Here is a 24,910-nt window from a genome sequence, read left to right on the forward strand (position 1 = left end):
CAGCGGATCCAACTCACCACCAGGTGGTGATCAGTGGACAGCTCAGCCCCTCTCTTCACCCGAGTGTCCAAAACATGCGGCCGAAGGTCTGATGATACGACAACAAAGTTGATCATCGACCTCCTGCCTAGGGTATCCTGGTGCCAAGTGCACTGATGGCTGCACAGAAGACTTCCATGACTAGCACAGAAGTCCAATAACAAAACACCACTCGGATTCAGATCAGGGAGGCCATTCCTCCCAATCACGCCTCTCCAGGAGTCACTGTCGTTTCCCACGTTGGCGTCGAAGTCCCCCAGTAGAATAATGGAGTCCCCGGGAGGAGCACTATCCAGCACCCCCAACATGGATGCCAAGAAGACCGGGTACTCTGCACTGCCACTCGGCCCGTAGGCTGAAATGATAGTCAGAGACCTCTCCCCAACCCGAAGGCGCAGGGATACGACCCTCTCATCCACTGGGGTAAACCCCAACACGAGACGGCTGAGCTGGGGGACAACAAGCAAACCCACACCAGCCAGCCGCCTCTCCCCGTGGGCCACTCCAGAGTAGAAGAGAGTCCAACCCCTCTCAAGGAGATGGGTTCCAGAGCCCACGCTGTGCGTGGAGGCGAGCCCGACTATTTCTAGTCGATATCTCTCGACCTCCTGCACAAGCTTAGGCTCCTTTCCCCCCAGCGAGGTGACATTCCACGTCTCTAGAGCCAGCCTAAGCATCCGGGGATCGGGCCGCTGAGGTCTCCACCTTCGTCCGCCACCCAATCCTCTTTGCACCGGTCCCTCACCGTTCCCCCTGCAGGTGGTGGGCCCAATGGAGGATGGCCTCGCGTCTCTCGTTCGGGCTTGGCCCGGCCGGGTTCTGCGAGGAGCAACCCGGCCACCAGGCGCTCTCCAGCGAGTCCCGACCCCAGGCCTGGCTCCAGGGTTGGACCCCGGTTCCGCTGTACCGGGCGACGTCACGTGCCTCGATATTTTAGTCCTCATGAGGGATTCTGTGTTAAGGGTGATGTGCAGTTTTAGTTTTACTCCAGCTTTTTAGATGTAGGCTAGAACATTTTTTCAATGTTCCGATCTCATCTCTTGGACTTGTTCTTGCAGCTCTGGTTTCTGAGTTCTTGACCCATATTCTTGGCAGAACATTTTTGTTGCCTGGTGTCTGAGAAATATAAAGTGGATGTGTTGCAGTGGGAGACCTAGGGAGTTCTACACTTAGTTCTTGTGAAGTATGAGATGTTCTGAGCAGAAAAAAAACTTTGTTCTTGCAGCGTCAAATAAAAGAACCAATTTCTCTGTTTTTGCAGAGAACATACAGGCCTTCATAGAAGATCTGCAGAGCTTCCTCCAGAAGTAGTCTGCTCTGTCCCCTTCTTGTAGACAGCTTCACTGTTGCATCTCCAGTCGTCTGTTGTCCAGGTGAACATTGTGGTAGCTCTTCACCACCTCCACCGTTTCTCCCATGATAAAGGTGTTTGACTTGTTTCTGTCCATATTTGTTATGAATTGGATCCATATAAACGATTGAAAATCAGCTAAATAAGATATATATTAAAATAATATTTGACCATCACAGGCATTATATTGTGAAGTTTGATGTGATTTCAAATCATTTTGGTTCTTAATCCCAAAAAAAGGTGAAAAAAGCCACAAATTACACTTTTATTTATTTATTTGAAAATGTCAACAGAGTGAATAAATATAACATATCTGTAAAACATCAACTGAACAAATGTTTGGTTTTGGAATACAATAAATACTGAGGTTAAAATAATATTATGTGGGGCGGACTTGATCCTTCACTCCTTGGCATCAGTAACTCCTCCGCCAGAGATGGCAAAGGTGGCCTCATTCTCAGGCATGTCGGGGCTAAAAGAAGTCACAAACAGATGAAAATCAGCATGGAAGGTGTTTATCTGAAGCCTCAACATATTAACAGAAACTAAAAAGTGCTTAAAACTACAAATAAATGACCTGAATACCTGTCAAATATCTTAGCGATTCTCATCTCTCCACGGCCCTTCCTCAAGCTGATACGGGTGGTGGAGGCGTGGGCCAGGATGTGGCCACCAATCGGCTTCTTGGGATCTGCCTGAAATCTGAAAAACAAAATGCGTTGAACCATAAAACGATGTTTAGGACGATGGCATCCATGACGAGGGTTCTTCTCAGCTCTTACGTCATTCCTGCTCCGGGATCCGCGGTCATTTGGTTGGTAACAAACACGGCTACGTTGTACTCTGAGGACGACATGAATGAATGAAGACATGAAGAAAACCAGCCTTTATTTGCTGCGTAGGGATGAAAAAGACCAGAGATCTGGTAAACCAGGAGACTTTAATTTAAAGAGCTGCTTCAGGATGTTTCTATGAAGAACAAACCTGTTAATTTCATTATTTGCTTTCAGAGAAAATGACACATTACTTCATGATGAATCCATATTATAATTATAACCTGGTCAGGATTTTATTCCTGGGATCTACCTGAACACCTCCAGATACAGAGATGGGCTTCTGGTATCGACGTACGCCAAGGTTTTTAAGTTACAGTTTGAATATTTCATCTATTTAGATGTTTAATGATGCACCATATCAACACTAGGAGAACCAAAGTCCAGCTTAAAATCCAAATAAATTCTTAGAAGTTCTTTCAGCTAAGACTAAAATCTCCCAAAGTGAAACCAGAGTAAAGAAAGCAACAGAATATTTCTCTTGTTCCCACCTTCAGAGATCTTCTGGAGCCTTGAAAGCATCTGGGCCAGCTTCTGCTGCCGCTCGGCCAACTCTCCACGACCAGAGAAGTCAACTCTGAACAGAGCCATGATGGAGTCGATGATCTGATGAGGAAGGTGAAAGGTCAGAGTGCAAGGACAGGAAGGCTTTAATTAGCTTCATACAGCAGAAGGTTGATGTAAAACTAAATGTTCTTGGTGCTCACCAACAGTTTGAACACCCCTCCTTCTTCATGAAACTTTGCTGCTACAAAGTCCAGCAGCTCCATCTGGTGTTCGCCTGTGGGAACAGCACACAGTTTAATCAGGAATAAAATAATAACTACGCTGTTTCACACATCAGAAATAATTTGGTTTATATGAGCTCCAGGGTCTGTTCGCACTGGTATAGGCCCGGGCATAGAGCACGTTGTCCAGCACGGCATCATGGTCCACGCCGAACCTGTCAGCGATGTCTCTCAGCCTGTCTGGGCGACTGAAATCAGGAACAAGTCAAGGATAATAAACAGAAAACCAGTTTAATTTAACTAGTCTGTCTTTTAATTCATGTTCCTGTGAGGTTTCAAGTTTCCTTTTTCTTTTCCAGACTTACATTTCTAGACTTTCCTACAGTTTTATTAAGATTCTGGACATTTGAGAACACAACATTAGCCTCGTTTGATTTATCGCTCTGTAATCTTCCACAAATCATTAAACATGGCGATGGCTTCTGATTCGGCAGGGCAGTAAAGGGCTGCTTCACTGGGTTCTGGCATCTGAACCAAATTTATCCAAAGGTCTCTTGAACATTCTTCATTAAATTATTCCAGAATTCTCCAGATGCTAAATTCTAGGGCTTTCAGTCTTTTAAATCAATTTTTAACACAAATTATAGAAATACCCAAAGATTTATGGCTGATATTTCAAGAATATGGACTCTGGACCCGTCCAGAGTGTACCCAGATCTGACCCATTGATTAGGCTGGTTAGGAAGATGGATGGATGGATGAATGACAGGAAAGATGGACAGAAGGAAGAATCGAACAAGGAACACTAATTGTAGGGATACAAGGTGTTCTCCGTATCAATGAAGATAATCTTTCCACCCGAGTAGCCATCCTCGCCTGGCAGCTGGGCTGTGACTGGAAATACAGTAGCACAGAACACATTTTATAATAATTAGACTTCTGCAAAACAAAAATAAAACAACACTTTGGAGTAGACAGATTAAAAGGAGAACATAGTCACCACAAAGTGTGTGAGACAGCTGGGTTTTCCCCGTCCGGAACTCTGAAGGGAATTCCAATAATTTCAAAACAGATCCATAAAACAGTATTTAACAAAGTCAGCGTTGAAAACATTACAGCCATGCGTCTCCTCACCTCCAAAGGCCTCTGTGATAGCCATACTCTCTATACCTCCACCCAACAGCTTGCTGCAGACATCAATAAAACACACATAAAATATACCTGCTTCAAGGCCAACAGGTGGAATAAGGTCAACATTAGGGGCAAAGCTCAACTCAAACTCTTGGCTCCCAGTTGTTATGTGGAACACCTGCTTCCTCTTGGCGCTGTACTCAAAGGCAGTCTGGAAGCCCACATTCTGTTATGTGAAAATGAGTCATATAAATTAAAGAATTGTGATCTTCTCTTAATTTTGTAAACCCGAACAGGAAAAACAAATAGGACATCGTGTCTAACCAGCATTTTTCCTGCAGCTTCCTTTATTTTCTCCACTTTTGCCTCCGACAGGCCCTTGATGTTGCACAGAGCTTTGCGGGTGGTCATCTGGATCCCTTTGACAGTGCAAATACCTACTGACTTCAGCTTTTTAATATCTGCCATGTTCTGGGGTAACACACAAGAAGTGACAGAGACAGATACAGAATATAGTGCCTTTCTTCACTTTACAACCACAAACCTAATAGTTTATTAGGATTTTATATGAGAGACTGGCACAAAGTAGCACATAGCATTGTGAAGTGGAAGGTTTTTCAGATGTCTTTATCAGCTCTGCACATATAGAGATTTAAAACGTTGCCCAGAGTCTTGGCACAGATTCACAATTGGTCTTGGGTCTGGACTTTGACTAGGCCATTCTAACTCATGAACCTGCTTTGATCTAAGCCATTGTATCTCAGGCTGGATGTTCAGGCTGGTTCTCCTGCTGGAAGGTGAACCTCCACCAGTCTCAGGTCTTCTGCAGCCTCTAACAGGTTTTCTTCCAGGATTCTCCTGGATTTAGCTCCATCCATCTTCCCATCAACTCTGACCAGCTTCCTTATCTGATGAAATGATTCCCACAGCATTAAGCTGTCAGCACCATGGGGATGGGATGTTTTGGGGGATGTGCAGTGTTGGTCTTTTTGTCACACACAGGATTTTGCATGCAGGACACAACGTATTTTTTCCTCATCAGAGCCCCTCATTCTACATGGTTTGAGGCAAACAGTACTTCTTACAGCTGTACTTTACACAATGGCTTCTTTATTTCATTAGTTTACACAACATAAAAAATGCAAACAAAACAATACAATATTAAAAGCATAAAAGAAATAATGACAGTGATGGTAGAAGCCATTACTGGTTTATTAGCAGCTTTACTGGCTTTCTTCTCATTGCTCCTCCAGATTTGTGGTGAGCACAACTAATAGCAGTCCTGTTGATACATTCTCCCACCTGAACTATGGATCTCTGCAGGTCCTCCAGATTCACCATGAGCATCTTGGTTGCATTGCTGATTAGAGCTCTCCCTACCCGTCCCATGTACAACTCCAGTCCTCGAGGACCGTGTTTGTGCAACATTTAGACGTTTACCTGGTCCAACACACCTAAAATAAATGGCTTAATTGCACCAGTCAAGTTCTACAGACTCTTGCTTATGACCCTAATTATTTGATTTGGGTCTGCTGAAGCAGAGAAGCGTCTAAAAGTTGTAGGACTCCAGCAGTTAAGGACTTGAGTTTGATAGCTGTGGTTAATGAGGACGTTCATGTCTTGGTAGGTCTGCAGTTGGTCCATCCTCTCTCCATTTTAAGATGATGGATTGAACGAAGCTCTGTGAGATGGGCAGAGCTTGGGACATTGTTGTAGAACCTAACCCTGCTTTGAACTTCTCCACAACTTTCTCCCTGACATGTCTGCTGAGTTCCTTGGTCTTTATCATGCTGTTTGTTCTCTAACAAACTACTGAGACCTGAAGGCAACTAGTTCCTCTGGCTTTTATTTAGGGGTATAAGGTAAAAGGGGACTGAATACAGATAAAATCCATCCATTTCAGGGTTTTATTTGTGAAAACCTGTAAAAACCATGTACCCATTTTTTTTGCTCCACGTATATGCACAACTTTGTGTTGGTCCATCGTAAAATTTACATTAAAAACATTTTGGTTTGTGGTCCAATGGTAACAAAATATGAAAAAGGTTTACGGAGTGTTTATACTGTTCATTTTTATTTGGATGTAATACAGATATTTTATTTGGGAAGTTTACTTACGATCCCATGTTTCTGGAGAAGGTCGATGTCTTGAAAAAACGACTCCTGTTCAGTTTAGAGAAAAACAGAGTTAATGCAACTGATTAGAGTTAATTCATGGAGAAAATTATATATATTAAACCTCAAAAACAGACATAATTTGCTAGTAAATATAGTCTGTCAAATTATTTATTAATGATTACTATAGAGTTCATTAATTAGGTACATTCTTTCTTATGAAAAAGCTGAACTACATTAGCTATGATCTTACCTCATCATCCTGGAAACCTGTATCATCCTCAACAACTTGATCCTCAGCTACTTTCATTTTTATTCAGAATGAAGCTGTAAAAATTAATTAAAAGTTTTACACGTTCAGTTTGTTAAACAAAATCAGAAGTTAGCTTAGTAAAAGCTAGCTCACGTTCCAAGATTAATTCACAAAATACACACAGGGAAACAAACTAAAGTTGTTCGGATGAGTTTGGTCTAATTCCGGTAACCACAAAACGAAAATAATTCTCTAACAGCTAAAATATGAAATACACGCTTTTATAAACTCAAACTGTAGCTTTTTAGTCCCCTAACAGCTAGCATGTGCTACTGGCGGGAATTGCGACCTGCGATATATTCAAGTGCCAACGGAAATTATTCTTTCATTACTCAAATCAATGCATAGCTAATTTGTCTCTCCTTCTTAAAGTTTACATTGACGGCTGCTGTTTTTTTCACGACGAACCTAAAAATATTTCATGTCCACGTGGCCGTTTATGCATTGATAGACCGTCTAAATTGAGAAACTGACAGGCCACAGGCTCATTATTCTCGCTGAAACCCACATGACCGAGGAATGGAAACGCGTGTGAATGCAGCATTGTGAGCTTACTCAACTCCATCCATCCATAAATTCTAAGTTCTCCGAGAACGAATCTGACGGACATTTTTAAAACGTTCAGCATTCAAATTTTACTAAGAAGTTACAGTTTCCAAGTTTCAAAAGGCAACAGTTAACAGAAAGGTACCATGAAGATGAAAGGTTTCTTACCAACCCTGATCTTAAAATCCAATATGGCTGTCCTGCATATAAACGGTGTTAGCTGCAATAAAAACTGTTAACTTTTTCAGGTGCAGGACGAAACAACCTCCTTTAGCACGCACCAACATGCTGCTATAAAGTTAAAAGTACATAATTCACAGAGGTGCACTGGTATTAGCTTGTATTGGTAGCCGTAGTTAGCCTGGTCACTGGGCATTTCAATTAGGAAATCCCACTGGTTTTCAACCATGAAACTGGTTGGCTGTTAAATTAGGTTTGAAGTAACTCAACGCCTCCAGTAACTGTTCCTTATGATCATCAAATGTAGTTTCACATTCTCAAAATGTTCTCCAGTGTAATTATTTTTTGAGAAGTTTCTGATGTAGTTAGCATTAACGTGCTTGAACAATACACCCCTTCTGGCTCTTAGAAGCTCTACGTCAGTTTGTTTTTATTTCCTTTGATGTTATACCACAATAAGAGAACCATATGGTTCTACTAAGTGTGTGTAATTACGATGCTTACAGATGTTGTGAATAAAAATGGTATGCAACAATTTTGGTTGAACTTTCTATTAACTAGAATTAGAAATGCAATTAGTTGCCAAACCCTGCAGTGAAGACTAATGTAATAAGGTTGGGCTGTCATATTTACAGATATATCCAGGAATTTATGGACTTTAGTGCCTTATAGAAAATTTTATGGTTTCAATGTCTGATCTATTGGTCTCCATCCATTGTTTCATCAAGTCTTACCAGCTTCTTTGTACCCGTGGAAGTCTTCCCACACCATGATGCTGCCACCACCATGTTTCACAGTAGGGGTGGTGGAGTCCTACATGTTAAACGACCATTTTGCATGTAGGAGAAACATTTCAATTTTGGTCTCCACTGACGAGAGCTCCTTCTCATCTGGTGTGTAGCAGCAGGAAAACATCCAAACATGCATGTATAGGACATCGGACGCTTTGAGCAGACAAGATGTTCCATTTCATTTGGTGTTTTAATTTTTGCAGTCAAGTGAGACAAAAAGTGACAAATGTAAATAAGACTGTAAATTGCTCCCTAAATGACAACAGGAAACCTGTCAAAACAAGGATTGCTGAGTTTTTACACTAAATCAATGAAAAAAAGATAACCTTACATCCAATATGGCGGCATTATTTGTACCATGGTTTAAAGAGGAGAAATACATTTTGTCGAGTTTAAAGAAAGAGGCATCACAGCTTCAAGCGCAAACATTTTATATCATGACGAAATGCAGTGGCAGGAAACTCCACACAGAGAAGACTACAGCCATGTGGTTTCCAGGACCTGAAGAAGCCGCTCTGTCGACAACTAATATTCCTTGTCACATTTCTTTAGACCTGTCTGACATTTATAACTACCACTATTCTTCTCATACAGGAGCAACCAGCACACACACCAAGACATAACATCTAAAACCAGAAACACTGATCAGACTGCAGACAATGTTCAGACCTCTTCTTATTCGCATGTATCTGCTACCCACCCACCCGACATTATTGATGCTGAAATAAGTATGAATTTAAAAAAACAAGATGGCAGAAGCAGTGCTCATGAAAATCAGTCTCTGCATGACATTGGGAACAAGTAGACAATGAAATCAAAGTGTTATGAATCTCAGCAGTGTTGTCGATATGCAGGATTTCTTCAAAAATGGCCTTTTCCCCCTGATCTCTTTGTCTCTCTCTGCAGACGACCCAGCTGTATTGACGGCAGCAGACGTCAGGCTCACGTTGGAATCTCCTGCTCCTCACAATTTGCCAGGTGCAGGAGGCATCATGCCGGGCATCCCACCAGACATCGCAGTGTTGGGCCCTAATAGGATCTGAAAATGTAAACATATTTTTTTTACCTTGTTGAATAAAAATAACTGATTTCTTCATTTTAAAATGTTGTAACAGCCTTAGCATTCCCCCTCTTCCAAATCTTGTGTTGGGTTAGTGTGATCTGACAGCCGGTGAAGTAAATCATTAGAAATGCTTGAAAACTCACCTGTCTCTGCTGTTGCAGCTGCTGCTGCTCCAGCTGTAGCCGTTCTGTCTCAAACACAACAGGGAGCACCAGGATCATGAAGGAGGTCGTACCCACCCAGAGAGCAGAGCGGGAAAAGCTGGAACAAAGTTAGGAAGCCGATTATCTTCTGCTATAAAGAATGTGTTCCTTAAACTTTTCCCAGCCTGGTGTAGTTAGATATAAACACAATAATTGCATAACAAAAATAGATACAATAACAGTTGGTCTATTTTTTAAAATAGACCAACTGTTAAATTCCAAATTATTTCCAAAAAATACTTAAATGTTACTTTGAGATGCAGTTGATCACACAGTTCAATTGTAATTAAATTCTTTTTTGATTTTTGTTGTGAGCGGAGGTTTTTAAATAATCTTTTAGTAGATTTTTAGGCTCAGTTTTCTGTGCAGATCAAATGTAAATGTAAAAAAAAGAGGACAATAGCAACTGCCTTTATCCAATTTATTTAAAAAACATCAAGTATTATCTCTCCATCTGTAGCAAAGCTGCAGTCTTTCCTGTCGTTTTTTAACCAACCCAAGTTGTATGAGAACACAGAGCTAACTGAACTGCTTGTTTTCTGGTTTCTGGATGAAGTAACCAGGCACTTAATTAAGACCTACTTCTTCCTTTTCAAACGGTTTCATTCTGAAGAGCTGCACAGTAGACTGCATTGCAGTCATCACTGCAGTATCAATAGGTGCAATACTGGAATCACAGACTGCTTGGATGCTATATTTGGCAGTCTTTTATATTTAGGTTGCCATGCCTTAAACTCTACTTGCCAATAATGTACACTGCTCAAAAAAATAAAGGGAAGACTTAAACAACACAATATAACTCCAAGTAAATCAAACTTCAGTGAAATCAAACTGTCCACTTAGGAAGCAACACTGATTGACAATTAATTTCACATCTTGTTGTCCAAATGGAATAGACAACAGGGGGAAATCTTTGGTGTTTAGCAAGACACTCAATAAAGGAGTAGTTCTGCAGGTGGGGACCACAGACCACTTCTCAGTACCGATGCTTTCTGGATGATGTTTTGGTCACTTTTGAATGTTGGTGGTGCTTTCACACTCGTGGTAGCATGAGACGGACTCTATAACCCACACAGGTGGCTCAGGTAGTGCAGCTCATCCAGGATGGCACATCAATGCCAGCTGTGGCAAGAAGGTTTGCTGTGTCTGTCAGCGTAGTGTCCAGAACCTGGAGGCGCTACCAGGAGACAGGCCAGTACACCAGGAGACGTGGAGGAGGCCGTAGGAGGGCAACAACCCAGCAGCAGGACCGCTACCTCCACCTTTGTGCAAGGAGGAACAGGAGGAGCACTGCCAGAGCCCTGCAAGATGACCTCCAGCAGGCCACAAATGTGCATGTGTCTGCACAAACGGTTAGAAACCGACTCCATGAGGATGGTATGAGGGCCTGACGTCCACAAATGGGGGTTGTGCTCACAGCCCAACACCGTGCAGGACGCTTGGCATTTGCCAGAGAACATCAGGATTGGTAAATTCGCCACTGGCGCCCTGTGGTCTTCACAGATGAAAGCAGGTTCACACTGAGCACATGTGACAGACGTGACAGAGTCTGGAGACACCGTGGAGAGAGATCTGCTGCCTGCAACATCCTTCAGCATGACCGGTTTGGCAGTGGGTCAGTAATGGTGTGGGGTGGCATTTCTTTCCATGTGCTCGCCAGAGGTAGCCTGACTGACATTAGGTACCGAGATGAGATCCTCAGACCCCTTGTGAGACCATATGCTGGTGCGGTTGGTCCGGGGTTCCTCCTAATGCAGGACAATGCTAGATAGACCTCATGAGGCTGGAGTGTGTCAGCAGTTCCTGCAAGATGAAGACATTGAAGTTATGGACTGGCCCGCCCGTTCCCCAAACCTGAATCCGATTGAGCACATCTGGAACATCATGTCTCGCTCCATCCACCAACGTCACGTTGCTCCACAGACTGTCCAGGAGTTGGCGGATGCTTTAGTCCAGGTCTGGGAGGAGATCCCTCAGGAGACCATCCACCGTCTCATCAGGAGCATGTCCAGGCGTTGTAGGGAGGTCATTCAGGCACGTGGAGGTCACACACAATACTGAGCCTCATTTTGACTTGTTTTAAGGACATTACATCAAAGTTGGATCAGCCTCTAGTGATTTTTGAGCAGTGTATATTTGGCTACATGGATGGATTGTCATGTCCAACCATGATGCAGATCGTAGTAAACAAGATCCTTAAGCTCAGGAAGTGTTACGGACTTCATCATGATAGAAAAAGGAGAAATTTGAGCAAATGTGAGTTTAATTCAATAAATATCTTCATTGCAATGTTCATCAATTATACCAGACCCCCCAATTATCTAGCAGCCCTAGTATGCCTCCTTTCAAGTTAATTCACTCAGATTTTCTGCATCTATAGCCTTGATCAGACTTATAGGACCAAATCAAAGATATGCAGGATTTAAAAATATCGCACCCAAAAATCTGTTTTGTTAGAAGTGAACACACCATACGTAAACGCTACTAGGGTAGAGCAACAGCACTCCATGGTGTGGAAGCTGTTAGAGAAAAAGACTCAAAGTTATTCAGTGAGTCTATTTAAAATGAACTCAGAGGAAGCAGCGCTGTAAGAAGATATTTAAAAGGAAAGTTGTCTGTGGGACATTCAGGCTGTGAGAGAACAAGAATTTCACCAGATAACAGGAAGGCTGAACATATTACTACACACTTGAGCTGTTGTCTGCCTCGAACATAGTAAATTTGGGAATGTTGTCAGACTTTTGGAAATCTCAGGGTTAAGGTAAGGACTGGAGGTGCACAATAAATAAGTCGCAAAAATCACCACAATATCGCAATTAAAGAGAATGGTATATGCCATATTTGGAAGGCATAATATTTTGAGGGCCATTTGTTCACATTCTGTATTTGACCAGCTAAAGAGCGCCAAGTAGCTTTCATGCCCAGAAGTGGATTTTAGTGACTGTGATGCAGAAACTTGTTATTGATGCAGAAAGTGTTGTTATTGCAATCAGTATTACATCACTAGAATATTTAATAATATAGCAAATGAATATTTTCTTAATATCGTGCAGCTCCAGTAAGGATCTAAAGTTAGGGTAATAATCTAAATTCATAGGGAATACTCAGGGATATTGCTGTGTATAGACAGTCATGCTGATGGGGCTAATTCCTAATGTAACATCTTAAAGACACTTGAAAAGGTCAATTCAGTGTTTTTCATGGACTGTTCCCCAACATTTCCTCAGCTCCTCATATAACTAATTAATGACTCCTCATGGTAGAAAATTAACATTTTAAAAGCATTTTATAATATCCAGATGTTTTAAAAACATCTTTATTTCTGCATAAATACTTGTAACATAACATCACATGTAATACTGACATTTCTATTGAGCATTTAAAACCCTTCAAACTTCAGTATGTGTCTAACATTCACATATTTAATTATTTACACCTTTTTTATTACCTGTACCTCCATCTACATGAGATACACGTCATTGGAAGGGTCTTGTTCTCCTTTTAATACGTTTCTGCTCATGGTTAATTACTAGAACACTGTGAAACACGCCTGCAACGCACCTGTAAAACTTCTTGAACAAGGAGACCGAGCACTGCACAGATGCATCTGCAGCTGTCCTCACGGTGTCAGGGAACATCTCCGTCAGGCCCAATAACCTCTCCGCCAGGGTCTCATCCATCTGAAGGAGACATTTAGTCATCGTAACAAATGCAACATGTGACAGCACAGCTTATGAAAGAAGAAGCTTGTCTGTAATAAAATGAAAATATAACAGTCTGTTCAGCTCAATGATAGCAATGAGCATCTTGTTAATAGCACTCATTATTGGCAGGAGAACCTGAGTACAAGCTAGTTACAGACACCTGGGTTAGCTTAGTGATTAGCATGGACACCTAGGCTAACAGGAAATTATGCTACAGCTTTGCTAGCTCAGGTAAAACAGGAAAGCGCGGCTCTGTCTGAAAGCTAATAACTGAAAGGAATTCATGCTAACATCTTCATCTTCGTCATCGTCTATCTCGTCTTCTGGAGGCTGGGTAGACACCGGGCCTGAAGCCGGGGACAGCTCTTCCACTGCAGCCATGTCTCCTCTTCACCTCTCCTGGTGGTAGTCTAGCTAACTTTGCTGATGTACGGCCAACGAGTCGCTGGACGCCGCGGTGAAGACGTGGTGCGGTTTTACCGTTTTCAAATTATTTTTCAGCTGTTTTTCATTCAGAATAAAATAAATCTGATCACCGACACTCTGAGGTCACAGTGCTGAAAAACGTGAGAAGGGCAGGGGTTAGTTTAAACGAAATGTAAAATAAACTGCGCGCCCTATAGTGAGGACTGTCTAATAGCAAGTTCACAATCAAAATCTATGGCATAACCACTCTTGGAAGAGGCTCAGTTAGTTGCTAGAATTGCCTTGATTTTGTAGATCCATAGACTTCATAAACGAAAACAAATATTTCTAATTAATATATATGCTACAGAAAAAATTCGAATAATTTATTTCCAATATTACTGTTATACGCAAGTAACAGTATAGTCAGTATATAGCCTATATTATGGTCTATGGTTATTATATTCAGCATAACAACTGCAAAGAAGTTAACAGATTCAGAGCCTGTGGATGCCACTGTAAGGTCCCATGTTGAAATGATCTAGTCACTGGTGACAGGCTGCTATGATTCGTTGATCAGTTTTTAAGCTGTAAAAGGCCACATAATAAGAGTCTCAGTACAGATAGACTATTCAGTAATGGGTGGGAAAAAATATATATATATCTTTTCTGCAATTACTAAGTAGGATGTAAAAACTACAAAGGGTTTTATATTCAAGTTGATGAAATGCTGTGTAACAAATAAAATATATGATTATACGGATAGAAATGTGCAGTTAAACTGTAAAACTGTTCATTGGCTTTGTAAGCAAGATTGAGTAAGTTTAGGAGTGTTAACCTCCCCCTATTAATTAGCTTTGTATTTATTGTGAATTTAAAAGACGAGAAGACAAGTTTTCGACAGTTATATTGTTTATTTATTCCGTTAGTAAAGAGGGTGAGTCCATCCTAGAAAATTATGTTGAGCCAGCTTACACATATAACGTTTGAACATCACAATTGCTTAATTCTGAAATAAGTATTATAATTGTGTGGAATTGTTAAAACTTTTTATTTTCAATTTGTATATTTCTTACAGTTTGAATTTCATTTAAAAATCATGAAAATGTAATTTTACAAATCTATAATTTATAAAATCGTTTACTGAAATCAGTCAAAACTGTTAAAGCTTTTCATACCTAGTAAAGTTAGATTTTAATTGTCAAAGTAAGCTAAACTCTCTTTCTCCCTTCCTTTTATAGCCCAGATCCTTGAAATATAAACGTTAACTCTGAAAACTGTAATTATGACCCAATCCCGCTGCTGGGAACATAGGTGGTGGCCATGGAAAAGTTCTGGGATTGCAGGGATTCCTTGTTTACATCCTCCCGGAGGACGCCGCGGTGGACGGTTGGCTCCGCCCCCATTCTTTGGGCCTGACGTCATTGTCGCTTGGTGTTTTTTATGAATGAAAGAATCCAACCTCAGAGGCAGCAGAGTAATTCCGGGAAAAGGCGGACTGACATTTTGTCGCCAGAGTCGCGTCGAACCAGCAGGTAAATTGCCATTTTTCCTATGAAATGTGAATAACTATCAAGCTGTGACGCTGTAATAACCGAGTATTGGAGGAATGCTCCCCGTCGGGAGGCTCGTCAACCAAGGACAAGTGAGCAGGCAGCTGTTCTGCTCTCCGCTCGGTTTGAACCGTTCATGCTAAGTGCTAACGGTTAACATTACTAGCATATTAAGTTAGCCTCGCTTCTTCTTACTGTCTCTACTCGCGTTTTATCTAACAAAAGCAGATGTTTTCTGCTTATCAGTGTTTTCTGTATGTGTTAACAGCCTCTTGGTAAGTTATTTAAAAGCTAAATGTCCGAGGCGCTCGTGATGGCTGTTTACTACAGCAGCGGTGCTTTCGCCCTAAACTACCAGCTCTGCTTACATAAAGTTAATGGTGGATTTTACACGTCTGGACATGTGGTAAACAAAATGATAACGAGTGGTATGTGTTATTTATGTGTAACTTGGAATTCAATGTGAAAATAAATAAAAGGTAGAATAGTTAATAATCCGGGGTATGTTTGACCGTGCTGCGTTCACTTGTTGCTGCCATATTGTTACCTAACTGTACCACATCTAGCCCTGTGTTTTGGTTTAGTTAAAGCAGAAAGTCAGGATGTTTAGAGCTGCTGCTGCTGCTGCTGCTGCTGCTGGCTCCCTGCTAGCTGACAGCCTTGGCGGAGCTAAAGCAGAAGGCTTATTGCTGAATCACCCTGACTTTACGAAACGGCGGTCTCCTCGGTTTACAGCCCAGGTCCACCCGGCTGCTTGGACAAACACTTTTTTTTTTTTGTTTTTGCTGCAACCTCTGACTTCCTACGCATGCCGGGAAATGGAGCTTGTTGTCAGCAAACGGACTCGCCCATGAAAAGACGTTTTATTGAGCTTTAGTTGACCAGCCGCTGGGTGGGAGTTGTAGGCATGATTAGATTTCCGACTGGACCCGGCCGGCACAGGTGACTCCCGGTCGCTTCGTACCCTCCCGTTGCCATTTCGTGCCAATCTCCTTCCAGTTAGGGTGGCCAGCTCTTTATCACCCAAATCCAGACCAGGTATCATGTTTGTTTGGGACTAACTTCAAATATAAACACTCTTTATGTACATGTAACGAAGTAAACCTTGAAATGTGTGTTATTAAAGCAGCATTCACATTTTACAATGCTAACTTTAGGTATGAGTTGTATTTCTGCAATCCAGCTGTTGAGGTTCTGCTTCCTTTCAGTAAATCTGACTACATTGTTTAGGAAACTACAAAACCCACATTTATGCTGAAACTGTTATTGAAGTCAGGCCTTTCATCCTCTCTCATACAAAACTGGTGTTTTAAATAGGTATGACATAAGACCAGTTAATACAAAATAGGCAAGAGCGTAGCATCCTATTTATATCAGACCCATTGGTTTATCTTCAAAATAAAATGTGTTTAATTATTTTTTTCTTCGTGCTCTTTTAATTTAGACAATCCAGCAAATTATCCATCGTATCATTGATGTGATGTATTAACCCTTATCTAACTGAACCATTGTTTAGTTGTTACATTTGTAACCCCCCACGCACCCATTTAGTTTATTCTTCTTTGTGACAATGTATTTTTTTTGCTTTTATTATTTATACTTCCTGCAACTTCCTGCTGATAGTTATTATTCATTGGAGTCACATTACCACATTACCTCCCAGTCGTTTATGTCTAGATTATAGAAAATTACTTGTCAGTTGTTAGAATGGGGGCGAAATAACCAATGGTCGGTATGAAATGACCCGTGACAGATGGCTTTGTTTTGTATTTGAAAAAGTCATTCAGCACCCAAGGAGTCCGTGATTTCCCAGCCCTGAGCTTGTCTGTGAAGGGAACACTCAACATGGCATGTAACTCAATAACACCACGATAAAGACGCAAGAACGGGGTAGACAGCTTGGAAGAAGCTCAAAGTAAAGAGGAGCTGACCCAGACAAACATGAACGGCTGACAAGATAGAAGAGAAAGCTGCAAAACGACTTGAAAAGACTAAAAATAACAGCAGAATTTTAAAATTATGTTAATTGTAAAAAAAGGAGCAATTAGACAACCACATTGAGAAAAAGGTGAAGAGATGACACACGTCATCAAGAATGATGTTAAATCCACACAAATGCAGAAGATACAAAGTAAGAGTGGTAGACATAAACATTAGGGAGCCCTAATGTTCATTTCCAAAGATCACATTTTGCTTGAACAACTCGTCTCTTTAGCTGTGGATTATTGGCTCTACAACCCAGTTAATTAGCTCCTGTAATGGCCGACACAAATCCGTCTTCTGGGTACCACCGAGGGAGGCCCAGGTACCAGCAGTGGGCCTTGTACCGCAGTTTGAGAACTGTGAGTCTAGAAAAGCCTGTTGCTTTGTGTTTCCTTCAGCCTTAATGTGTTATTTCTGTGTTGGACTAATCCATCTGTGATTGTGAGCCCTAAATACACTCAGATTGTCACTACTGTGCAGTTTTTATGCAAGCTGGATTTAGATTGTGTAACTAAGTCTGGCTGGTTGTGATGAGCGGCGTTAAGCCTTAGGAAAAGGTCATAGATCAGTGGTTCTCATAACAAGGCAATTATTCTGTTGTCCAATTACTACTACACTGAGACATTTAATAGTAGGACAGCAGAGTTTGTAGTTTTATGTCATAAAGAAAAGAGAAGGCAAGGAGGGTGAAGTGTCTTGCCCAAAGACACAATAACTGAGACAGACAGAGCGGTGGGTTGAACCAGCAACCGACCGATTACAGGACAAACCCCTAACACCGGAGCCACAGCCAGCCAAATATAGCTGCTTCTCATGTTAAACTCAGTGATGACCACATGAATAAACCTTCATGTTCGGTGATATTCTTCTCAGTGAGATCTTCATGCAGTGCTACAAAATCTCACCCAGTGAGCAAGTTGGTGCAATGTTTGAAAGGACCAATCTGCTGCTATTAGCTTGTGATACTTATAGCAGTTATCCTTGTCAGTTAGCATGCGAATACCAGCTGGCTTTTGAATTTGGGTCTGTGATGTCATGCCCAGACCCAGGTTCTGGTTCAGGGACATACAGCCACCAGAACCTGTTTGTCTGATTCCAGTTGTAGAGGCGGTGTTTAGTAGCTCTATGTTGCAGTTAATCCGTTCCAGTACCAATAAATGTTGCCTCCAGTGGCACCAGAACCACAGTTTGTACATACAGTACAGACCAGAAGTTTGGACACCTTCTCATTCAAAGAGTTGTCTTTATTTTCATGACTATGAATATTGTAGCTTCACACTGAAGTCATCAAAACTATGAATGAACACATGTGGAATTATATACTGAACAAAAAAGTGTGAAACAACTGAAAATATGTCTTATATTCTAGGTTCTTCAAATTAGCCACCTTTTACTTTGATTACTGCTCCACACACTCTTGGTATTCTGGTGATGAGCTTCAAGAGGTCGTCACCTGAAATGGTTTTCCAACAGTCTTGAAGGAGTTCCCAGAGATGCTTAGCACTTGTTGGCCCTTTTACCTTCACTCTGCGGTCCAGCTCACCCCAAATCATCTCGATTGGATTCAGGTCCGGTGACTGTGGAGGCCAGGTCATCTGGCGCAGCATCCCATCACTCTCCTTTTTGGTCAAATAGACCTTACACAGCCTGGAGGTGTGTTTGGGGTCATTGTCCTGTTGAAAAATAAATGATGGTCCAACTAAACGCAAACTGAATGGAATAGCATGCCACTGCAAGATGCTGTGGTAGCCATGCTGGTTCAGTATGCCTTCAATTTTGAATAAATCCCCAACAGTGTCACCAGCAAAGCACCCCCACACCATCACACCTCCTCCTCCATGCTTCACGATGGGAACCAGGCATGTAGAGTCCATCCGTTCACCTCTTCTGCGCCGCACAAAGACACGGTGGTTGGAACCAAAGATCTCAAACTTGGACTCATCAGACCAAAGCATAGATTTCCACTGGTCTAATGTCCATTCCTTGTGTTCTTTAGTCCAAACAAGTCTCTTCTGCTTGTTGCCTGGCCTTAGCAGTGGTTTCCTAGCAGCTATTTTACCATGAAGGCCTGATTCACACAGTCTCCTCTTAACAGTTGTTCTAGAGATGTGTCTGCTGCTAGAACTCTGTGTGGCATTGACCTGTTCTCTAATCTGAGCTGCTGTTATCCTGTGATTTCTGAGGCTGGTGACTCGGATGAACTTATCGTCCGCAGCAGAGGTGACTCTTGGTCTTCCTTTCCTGAGGCGGTCGTCATGTGAGCCAGTTTCTTTGTAGCACTTGATGGTTTTTGCGACTGCACTTGGAGACACTTTCAAAGTTTTCCCAATTGTTCGGACTGACTGACCTTCATTTCTTAAAGTAATGATGGCCACTCGTTTTTCTTTACTTAGCTGCTTTTTTCTTTCCATAATACAAATTCTAACAGTCTATTCAGTAGGACTATCAGCTGTGTACTGTATCCACCTCCTGCACAACACAACTGATGGTCCCAAACCCATTTATAAGGCTTGAAATTCCACTTATTAAACCTGACAGGACACACCTGTGAAGTGAAAACCATTTCAGGTGACTACCTCTTGAAGCTCATCAACAGAATACCAAGAGTGTGCGGAGCAGTAATTAAAGCAAAAGGTGGCTACTTTGAAGAACCTAGAATATAAGACATATTTTCAGTTATTTCACACTTTTTTGTTCAGTATATAATTCCACATGTGTTAATTCATAGTTTTGATGCCTTCAGTGTGAAGCTACAATATTCATAATCATGAAAATAAAGAAAAACTCTTTGAATGAGAAGGTGTGTCCAAACTTTTGGTCTGTACTGTAGATGAACAAGGTGATTAAGATATAAACAAAATATGGCTCCGTTCTGTAATACTGAGCCTAAGAGTTATTATGTTCACTGTTGGATTCATACAGATTAAAGTAAACAAAAGAACAACCTGAAACAATCTCATGAAGTTATTTGTTATTAAACTGCAGGGTTATGCCACGTCCCTAAACGTTGTGACAATGCTGACTCATCAGTACACCGGAAGAGGGTTCAAAAGTTGCAAAACATCACGATAATGCTTTGAAACTTAACAAATGCTTCAATTGTCAGTTTCACAATCATAAAGAAGAAAAATATTGACAGGAGCTGCCATTAGTCAACACCTACCTCAGAGAAGCCACATGGCTGCAGCTGCAGTAACATCATGCAGCCTTCCTGGTTAGTTGTTTGTTTTTGTGTTGTTCCAAACATCAGGCCTGAAAAGCATGACCCACAGAAGGGATGTTCACTTTCTAAAGAGAAAAATCCCATGTTGCGAAAAATCCAAAAGTTACCACTGACTTTGCAAAAACAACATGGGAAAACACCCTGTGGTTTTTTGTAAGGTGTGAAAGTAGAATCGTTGGGCTTGCTTCATTTTAATACCCTGCTGTTTTATGGGACGCCGTCTCTTTAACCTGCACTGTCGCCCTTTGTTCTGTTCCCTTGGTTGGCTTGGAGGTGAAACAGAACCTGTCCCATCAGCTGAAAACCTTTATCAATATGAAAGTGATCTGAAGCACACCACTAAACCAACAAAGAAACAGCAAAGGGAAAAACAGCTTCGGTTAGCCCACTTAGAGGTTAGACTTTTATCCCACGCAACGATATTTGTGATCTGACCTTAAATGGCTTATAGGCAGCCCTGATGCAATCTCTGTATGAAGCGCTGAGTGAGAAAAACAGAGAAACATGACAAATACAGCTGAGTCTGATGGATTTAACTTATTGTTTTAAAGCAAACTACTGAAGAACATCTAAAGTTGTCGGTTTAACAGTCAGGATACTCCCTGAATGTTTTCATGTTTTACAGTGAAAGCTTTGAACCGTTGATGTTGACAAGAGGAAGTGTCAAGTGAACTGGTTAGGACACCTGCTTTGAGCAACTAAAAGCCAGACACAAAGAATAACTTCCCCCTCACCATTCTAGCGAATAGGAAAGAAAGGCACGTCGTTTTGAAAAGCTCCTCTTCCTCCCATATCAAACCGCAGAGTTTAATGACAGAGCGCGTTTGGAGAAGCATGAAAGATCTGTGGGTTCTCCTTTTCTTCACAGCGTGTGCATGACCAACTGTCTTGTGAGCGGATGGTAAATGTCAGGCCAGATATGAGACAAAAACAGCACAATGACTGAATCACATGGAAAACCGTAACCTGCTGAGTTCAGTTGTTTTCTTCTTCCATAGCGTCTGTATTCGTTTGAACTGGTGCTTGAGGGAAAAACTGAAGACAACTGGATCATGACGACAGAGAGGAACAGCAAAGCCCTGAAGGTAAAAATCTACTAGGAGAAAGAAAGCTAGTCATCAGTCAAAAAGTCATGAATCAGCTTTATGTTTCTGCAATACAGTGTGCCTTGCAACAAAATGTGTGTCACTTTTTAACCACAAACTTCACTGTAATTTATTAGGACTTTATGTGACACAGCAACGTGAAGTAGTGACTTACTGGAAAGTTAGAAAATATCTCTACAAAGCTACCGAGCTTTGTAGAGATATTTTCAGCCGTGTACCTAAACGACAGGCCGGGCAAGTTGAGCAGCAGCCAAGAGGCTTGTGTACCTCTGGAGGAGCTGCAGAGATCCACAGCCCAGACGGAGGCTCTGCCAGCATTTGTGGAGTGAACAGTTGTTCACTCCACAAATCTGACTATTATGGTGGAGTAGCATGAAGAAAACCACTGCAGAAAAAAGCAAGAAGTTCTGCCTTCAATTTGACACAAGCCATGTAGAAACATAGCAGACACGTAGAAGAAGGTGCTCTGACCGCAATTTAACGTTTGACGTTTCCATGAAAAGCACTATGAGCGGGAGAAGAGGAACACATCCCATCCACTGGTGACGTGGTGGTGGCAGCATCATGCTGTGGGGAAGCTTTTCTTCAGCAGGGGCAGGGAAGCTGATCAGGGTTGTTGGTGGAGATGGATGGAGCTAAATCCAGGACCATCCTGGAAGAAAACCTGTTGGAGGCTGCAGAAGATCTGAGACTGAGGTGGAGGCTCACCTTCCAGCAGGAGAACCACCCTGAACATCCAGCCAGAGATACAAAGGATGGTTTAGATCAAATCAGATTTATTGGAAATTCATGGCCTAGTCAAAGACCAGACCCAAAACCAACTGAGAATCTGTAGCGAGACTTGAAATGAGATGTTCTCTGATGTTCTTCATCCAAACTGAGTGAGCTTTAGTTTTTCACTACTCTGTGTTGGTCTGTCACATGAAGGTCCAAAAAAATTCTCTGCAGTTTGTGGTTGTAATGTGAATACATGTGAAAAAGTTACAAGTGTTTTAAAATTAGTTAAATGAAAACTTAAAGACTTTTAAAATCCTGCTTCGATAAGGCTGAACAACCGTCCTCCTCTTGCTTCATCTTCCCATCAGGTCAAGCAGGAGTGTGGTGAGAATGTGCACTTCCTGTCAGACAGTGAGCTCATGTCCCTCTCAGTGCGGGAGCTGAATCTCCACCTGCGAGGCCTCTCCCGTGAGGAGATCCAGAAACTGAAGCAGCGCCGTCGGACCTTGAAGAACCGCGGCTATGCCGCCAGCTGCCGTGTCAAACGCGTTTCCCAACGAGAGGCATTGGAGCAGCAGAAAATGGAGCTCCAGAGAGAGGTGGAGCGGCTCGGGGCTGAGAACGCCGGCATGAGGAAAGAGCTGGAGGGGCTCGGCGCGCGCCTCGCCGCCCTCCAGAGGTTCGCCAGGGGTCTGGAAGCTGGAGGAGGGAGCCTGCTGGCGACGGCTCCACGCCTCAACACCGCCTCGGTCATCACCATCGTCAAGAGTCCACAGCAGCCTCAGCAACAGAGAGAACAGGAGCCGTCCTAGAAGAGCTGCCAGAACCAGACAACGGGGTGGGGGGGGAGACGTAGGCATGGATACTCAACACACACATGTATGCAAAGACAAGAGAGCAACAAACTAGATCAGTAGGAAAATACTAAACATGCTGTCTGCACCTTTTTCACGTTATGATATGCAGAAGTGATTTACCTCAGTGCAGCAAGGTGTGCAACGTTGCCTAGCAACAACAACAACCTAGCTTAGGTTTTCTATACAAGCAGCAGGAGCAGTAGAGGAGTCATCCAGAACATGTCCACTGACCCCTGCAGATATTTGTCACTGCAGCTAAGATGACTGGAAACGTGCTCCACTGTTCAAGCACTCAGATTCTAGAGCAGAACTTTTCATGCTAATTAGGCAGGGCTGATGAACATAGATCCACAAAACATCGATCCACCATACCACCCAAAGGGCAGACGTCGATTAGTTGGACTCTGACTGAAGCCGGTCCGACCCAGAGTTACTGTACTTCTTTACTCCAGCTGTGATACTGGAGCTTTCTAGTTAGGATCATCCTTCAGCCTCCATTTAGATCATCAGATGTTTGAAGCTTCCTCTCCTGCATCTTCACGTCTAAAGCATTGTGGTCCTATTCTGATCCCACTTCCAGTTTAGTAGTAATTATTAGCAGCTCTGTCGTCCCCTCTTACATGGGAGGGTTATACATGCATCAAAATAATTATTTCAATATATTTAACCTCCAGGCAAGAAGGTTAAAGATGGTCACTTTCCTCCACTGTAACCCTTATTCTTCACATCATTTATCACATCAACACAGTGCCTTCAGGACATGTAGGAGCTACAAGAACCCAAACCTGAACAGAAAGAAGTAAAAGCAGAACCTCATTGCTCCTTCTTTCCTGTTTCAGAACCGCATCACTTTCATTATGATTGCTGTGGACTTTCTAAGTTTTCTGACCTATAACCACCCCCCCCCCCCCCCAACACACACACTCTGCTCATTTCAAAAACCTTATTGTGCAGTAACTTGGGTACAGTCTGCTGCGGCTTCAGTTCATATCTAGACGTTTATCTGCAGGCTTCCATCAGACACACGTCGGTCATTTTGCCAGATTTCCGTGTCTGCGCTGATTGGACGGGAATGCCGCTCACGCCGATTGAAACCCTCTGAAAACATTCCAGTTTTGTTTTATTTTCAACGTCCGTATGTGCTGCAGAGACGAAAATGTTGAGTACATTTTTAAGAGAAATATATTCTATATTTTATTTGTATTTAAAGGTAGATATTATGAAAAGACAAGCTAACGAGTGCTGTGATGTTCTACATGTTTTTAAAGTACTTATGACTAGTCTGAGAGGATTCTCAAGTCTAATTATTGTTGTGTTGTGTGGCAACAAGGATTACAAGATGTTAATGATTAGATGCGTAGAAATACTCAAAGCCAGCGGCCATATTGATGTATGATGATTTTTCTGTGTGTGTTTTATTACCATGTTCGTACCAGCTTGTCCCAACAGATCCCAGGGAGGAACATTTATTTTTCTACAACAATCTGTTTGTTGTTAAAAAAAGAGAATTACCAGCTGGAAGGGAGGGAACATCCAGGGGGCGCTAGACGAAGATGAGAGGAGAAAGAAAGAGGCAGGAAGGGACTAGAAGATGGGGAGATTCCAGGTTAAAGGAAAAAGAAAGTAGACTCTGCAGGCTGGAAGAGAAAGTGCATAGAGAGGAGGGCTGGTTCACTTGATGAGCTCCATAAGGTGTTGGCTCAGACACATCTATGCTTCCTGGGGCTTTGTTTAGGCCACTGAGTAGTCATAGCAGTAGAGATATGTAAGTAGGAATTGTACCAACAACCATGTTGCAGAGTATCTCGTCTTGAAGACATGAGGCGTGTATTTAGCTAGATATGAGTATCGTTGTGGCAAAGCATTTATTCCCGATACTTTAATGTTCTTCCAATCGTGCTGGATGTTTTGTAATACCTGCAAAACAAAAATGGTATTTGTATTTATTACCTGTATTTTTTCTATTGTGAAAATTTAAGTACATTGTCTATTTTATATATTAATTATAATAAATGTTGTACATATTGTACATAAAATAGCTCCCGTGGACTTGTTTGTGGAACAGGAGA

General features: G+C 42.1%; 3 protein-coding genes across 6 annotated transcripts; 1 reads left to right on the top strand and 2 right to left on the bottom strand.

The window, feature by feature from the left end:
- Positions 1–1,647: 1,647 nt before the first annotated feature.
- dmc1 (DNA meiotic recombinase 1) lies at positions 1,648–7,377 on the bottom strand. 3 transcript variants are annotated; one of them, XM_047377460.1, is made up of 14 exons: positions 7,225–7,377; positions 6,451–6,524; positions 6,201–6,245; positions 4,407–4,553; positions 4,226–4,308; positions 4,086–4,138; positions 3,952–3,993; positions 3,773–3,845; positions 3,108–3,199; positions 2,931–3,004; positions 2,715–2,829; positions 2,173–2,233; positions 1,976–2,092; positions 1,648–1,862 (listed from the first exon to the last, which is right to left on the bottom strand). In XM_047377460.1, the coding sequence occupies exons 2-14, from the start codon at positions 6,505–6,507 to the stop codon at positions 1,793–1,795; spliced, it is 1,029 nt and encodes a 342-aa protein (XP_047233416.1). In that variant the 5' UTR covers positions 6,508–6,524; positions 7,225–7,377; the 3' UTR covers positions 1,648–1,792. The 3 variants fall into 3 exon arrangements, with proteins under 3 accessions (XP_047233416.1, XP_047233415.1, XP_047233414.1); XM_047377459.1 differs by lacking the exon at positions 7,225–7,377 and adding an exon at positions 6,604–6,805; XM_047377458.1 differs by lacking the exon at positions 7,225–7,377 and adding an exon at positions 6,633–6,804.
- Positions 7,378–8,198: 821 nt separating this feature from the next.
- tomm22 (translocase of outer mitochondrial membrane 22 homolog (yeast)) lies at positions 8,199–13,597 on the bottom strand. Its single transcript, XM_047377336.1, has 4 exons — positions 13,289–13,597; positions 12,855–12,973; positions 9,234–9,351; positions 8,199–9,066 (listed from the first exon to the last, which is right to left on the bottom strand). Exons 1-4 carry the CDS (start codon positions 13,376–13,378, stop codon positions 8,992–8,994), a joined length of 402 nt encoding a protein of 133 aa, XP_047233292.1. The 5' UTR covers positions 13,379–13,597; the 3' UTR covers positions 8,199–8,991.
- Positions 13,598–14,733: 1,136 nt separating this feature from the next.
- Positions 14,734–24,879, top strand: maff (v-maf avian musculoaponeurotic fibrosarcoma oncogene homolog F). 2 transcript variants are annotated; one of them, XM_047376985.1, is made up of 3 exons: positions 14,734–14,937; positions 21,160–21,246; positions 22,353–24,879. In XM_047376985.1, exons 2-3 carry the CDS (start codon positions 21,214–21,216, stop codon positions 22,794–22,796), a joined length of 477 nt encoding a protein of 158 aa, XP_047232941.1. In that variant the 5' UTR covers positions 14,734–14,937; positions 21,160–21,213; the 3' UTR covers positions 22,797–24,879. The 2 variants fall into 2 exon arrangements, with proteins under 2 accessions (XP_047232941.1, XP_047232940.1); XM_047376984.1 differs by lacking the exon at positions 14,734–14,937 and adding an exon at positions 19,773–21,062.
- Positions 24,880–24,910: the final 31 nt, after the last annotated feature.

Source organism: Girardinichthys multiradiatus, chromosome 10, assembly GCF_021462225.1.
Source record: "Girardinichthys multiradiatus isolate DD_20200921_A chromosome 10, DD_fGirMul_XY1, whole genome shotgun sequence".
NCBI classification, from domain to species: domain Eukaryota; kingdom Metazoa; phylum Chordata; class Actinopteri; order Cyprinodontiformes; family Goodeidae; genus Girardinichthys; species Girardinichthys multiradiatus.

Coding starts and splice junctions, on each gene's coding strand:
- dmc1 (XM_047377460.1), bottom strand. CDS start 6,507: ATGAAAGTAGCTGAGGATCAAGTTGTTGAGGATGATACAGGTTTCCAG. Junction 3,200..3,772: donor ATTGATACGGAGAACACCTT/GTATCCCTACAA, acceptor TCCTGATTTCAG/TCGCCCAGACAGGCTGAGAG. Junction 2,093..2,172: donor GATCCCGGAGCAGGAATGAC/GTAAGAGCTGAG, acceptor TTTGTTTTTCAG/ATTTCAGGCAGATCCCAAGA.
- tomm22 (XM_047377336.1), bottom strand. CDS start 13,378: ATGGCTGCAGTGGAAGAGCTGTCCCCGGCTTCAGGCCCGGTGTCTACC. Junction 12,974..13,288: donor ACGATGACGAAGATGAAGAT/GTTAGCATGAAT, acceptor TGTCTCCTTCAG/ATGGATGAGACCCTGGCGGA. Junction 9,352..12,854: donor TTGTTCAAGAAGTTTTACAG/GTGCGTTGCAGG, acceptor ACTTTGTTCCAG/CTTTTCCCGCTCTGCTCTCT.
- maff (XM_047376984.1), top strand. Junction 21,247..22,352: donor GGAACAGCAAAGCCCTGAAG/GTAAAAATCTAC, acceptor TCTTCCCATCAG/GTCAAGCAGGAGTGTGGTGA.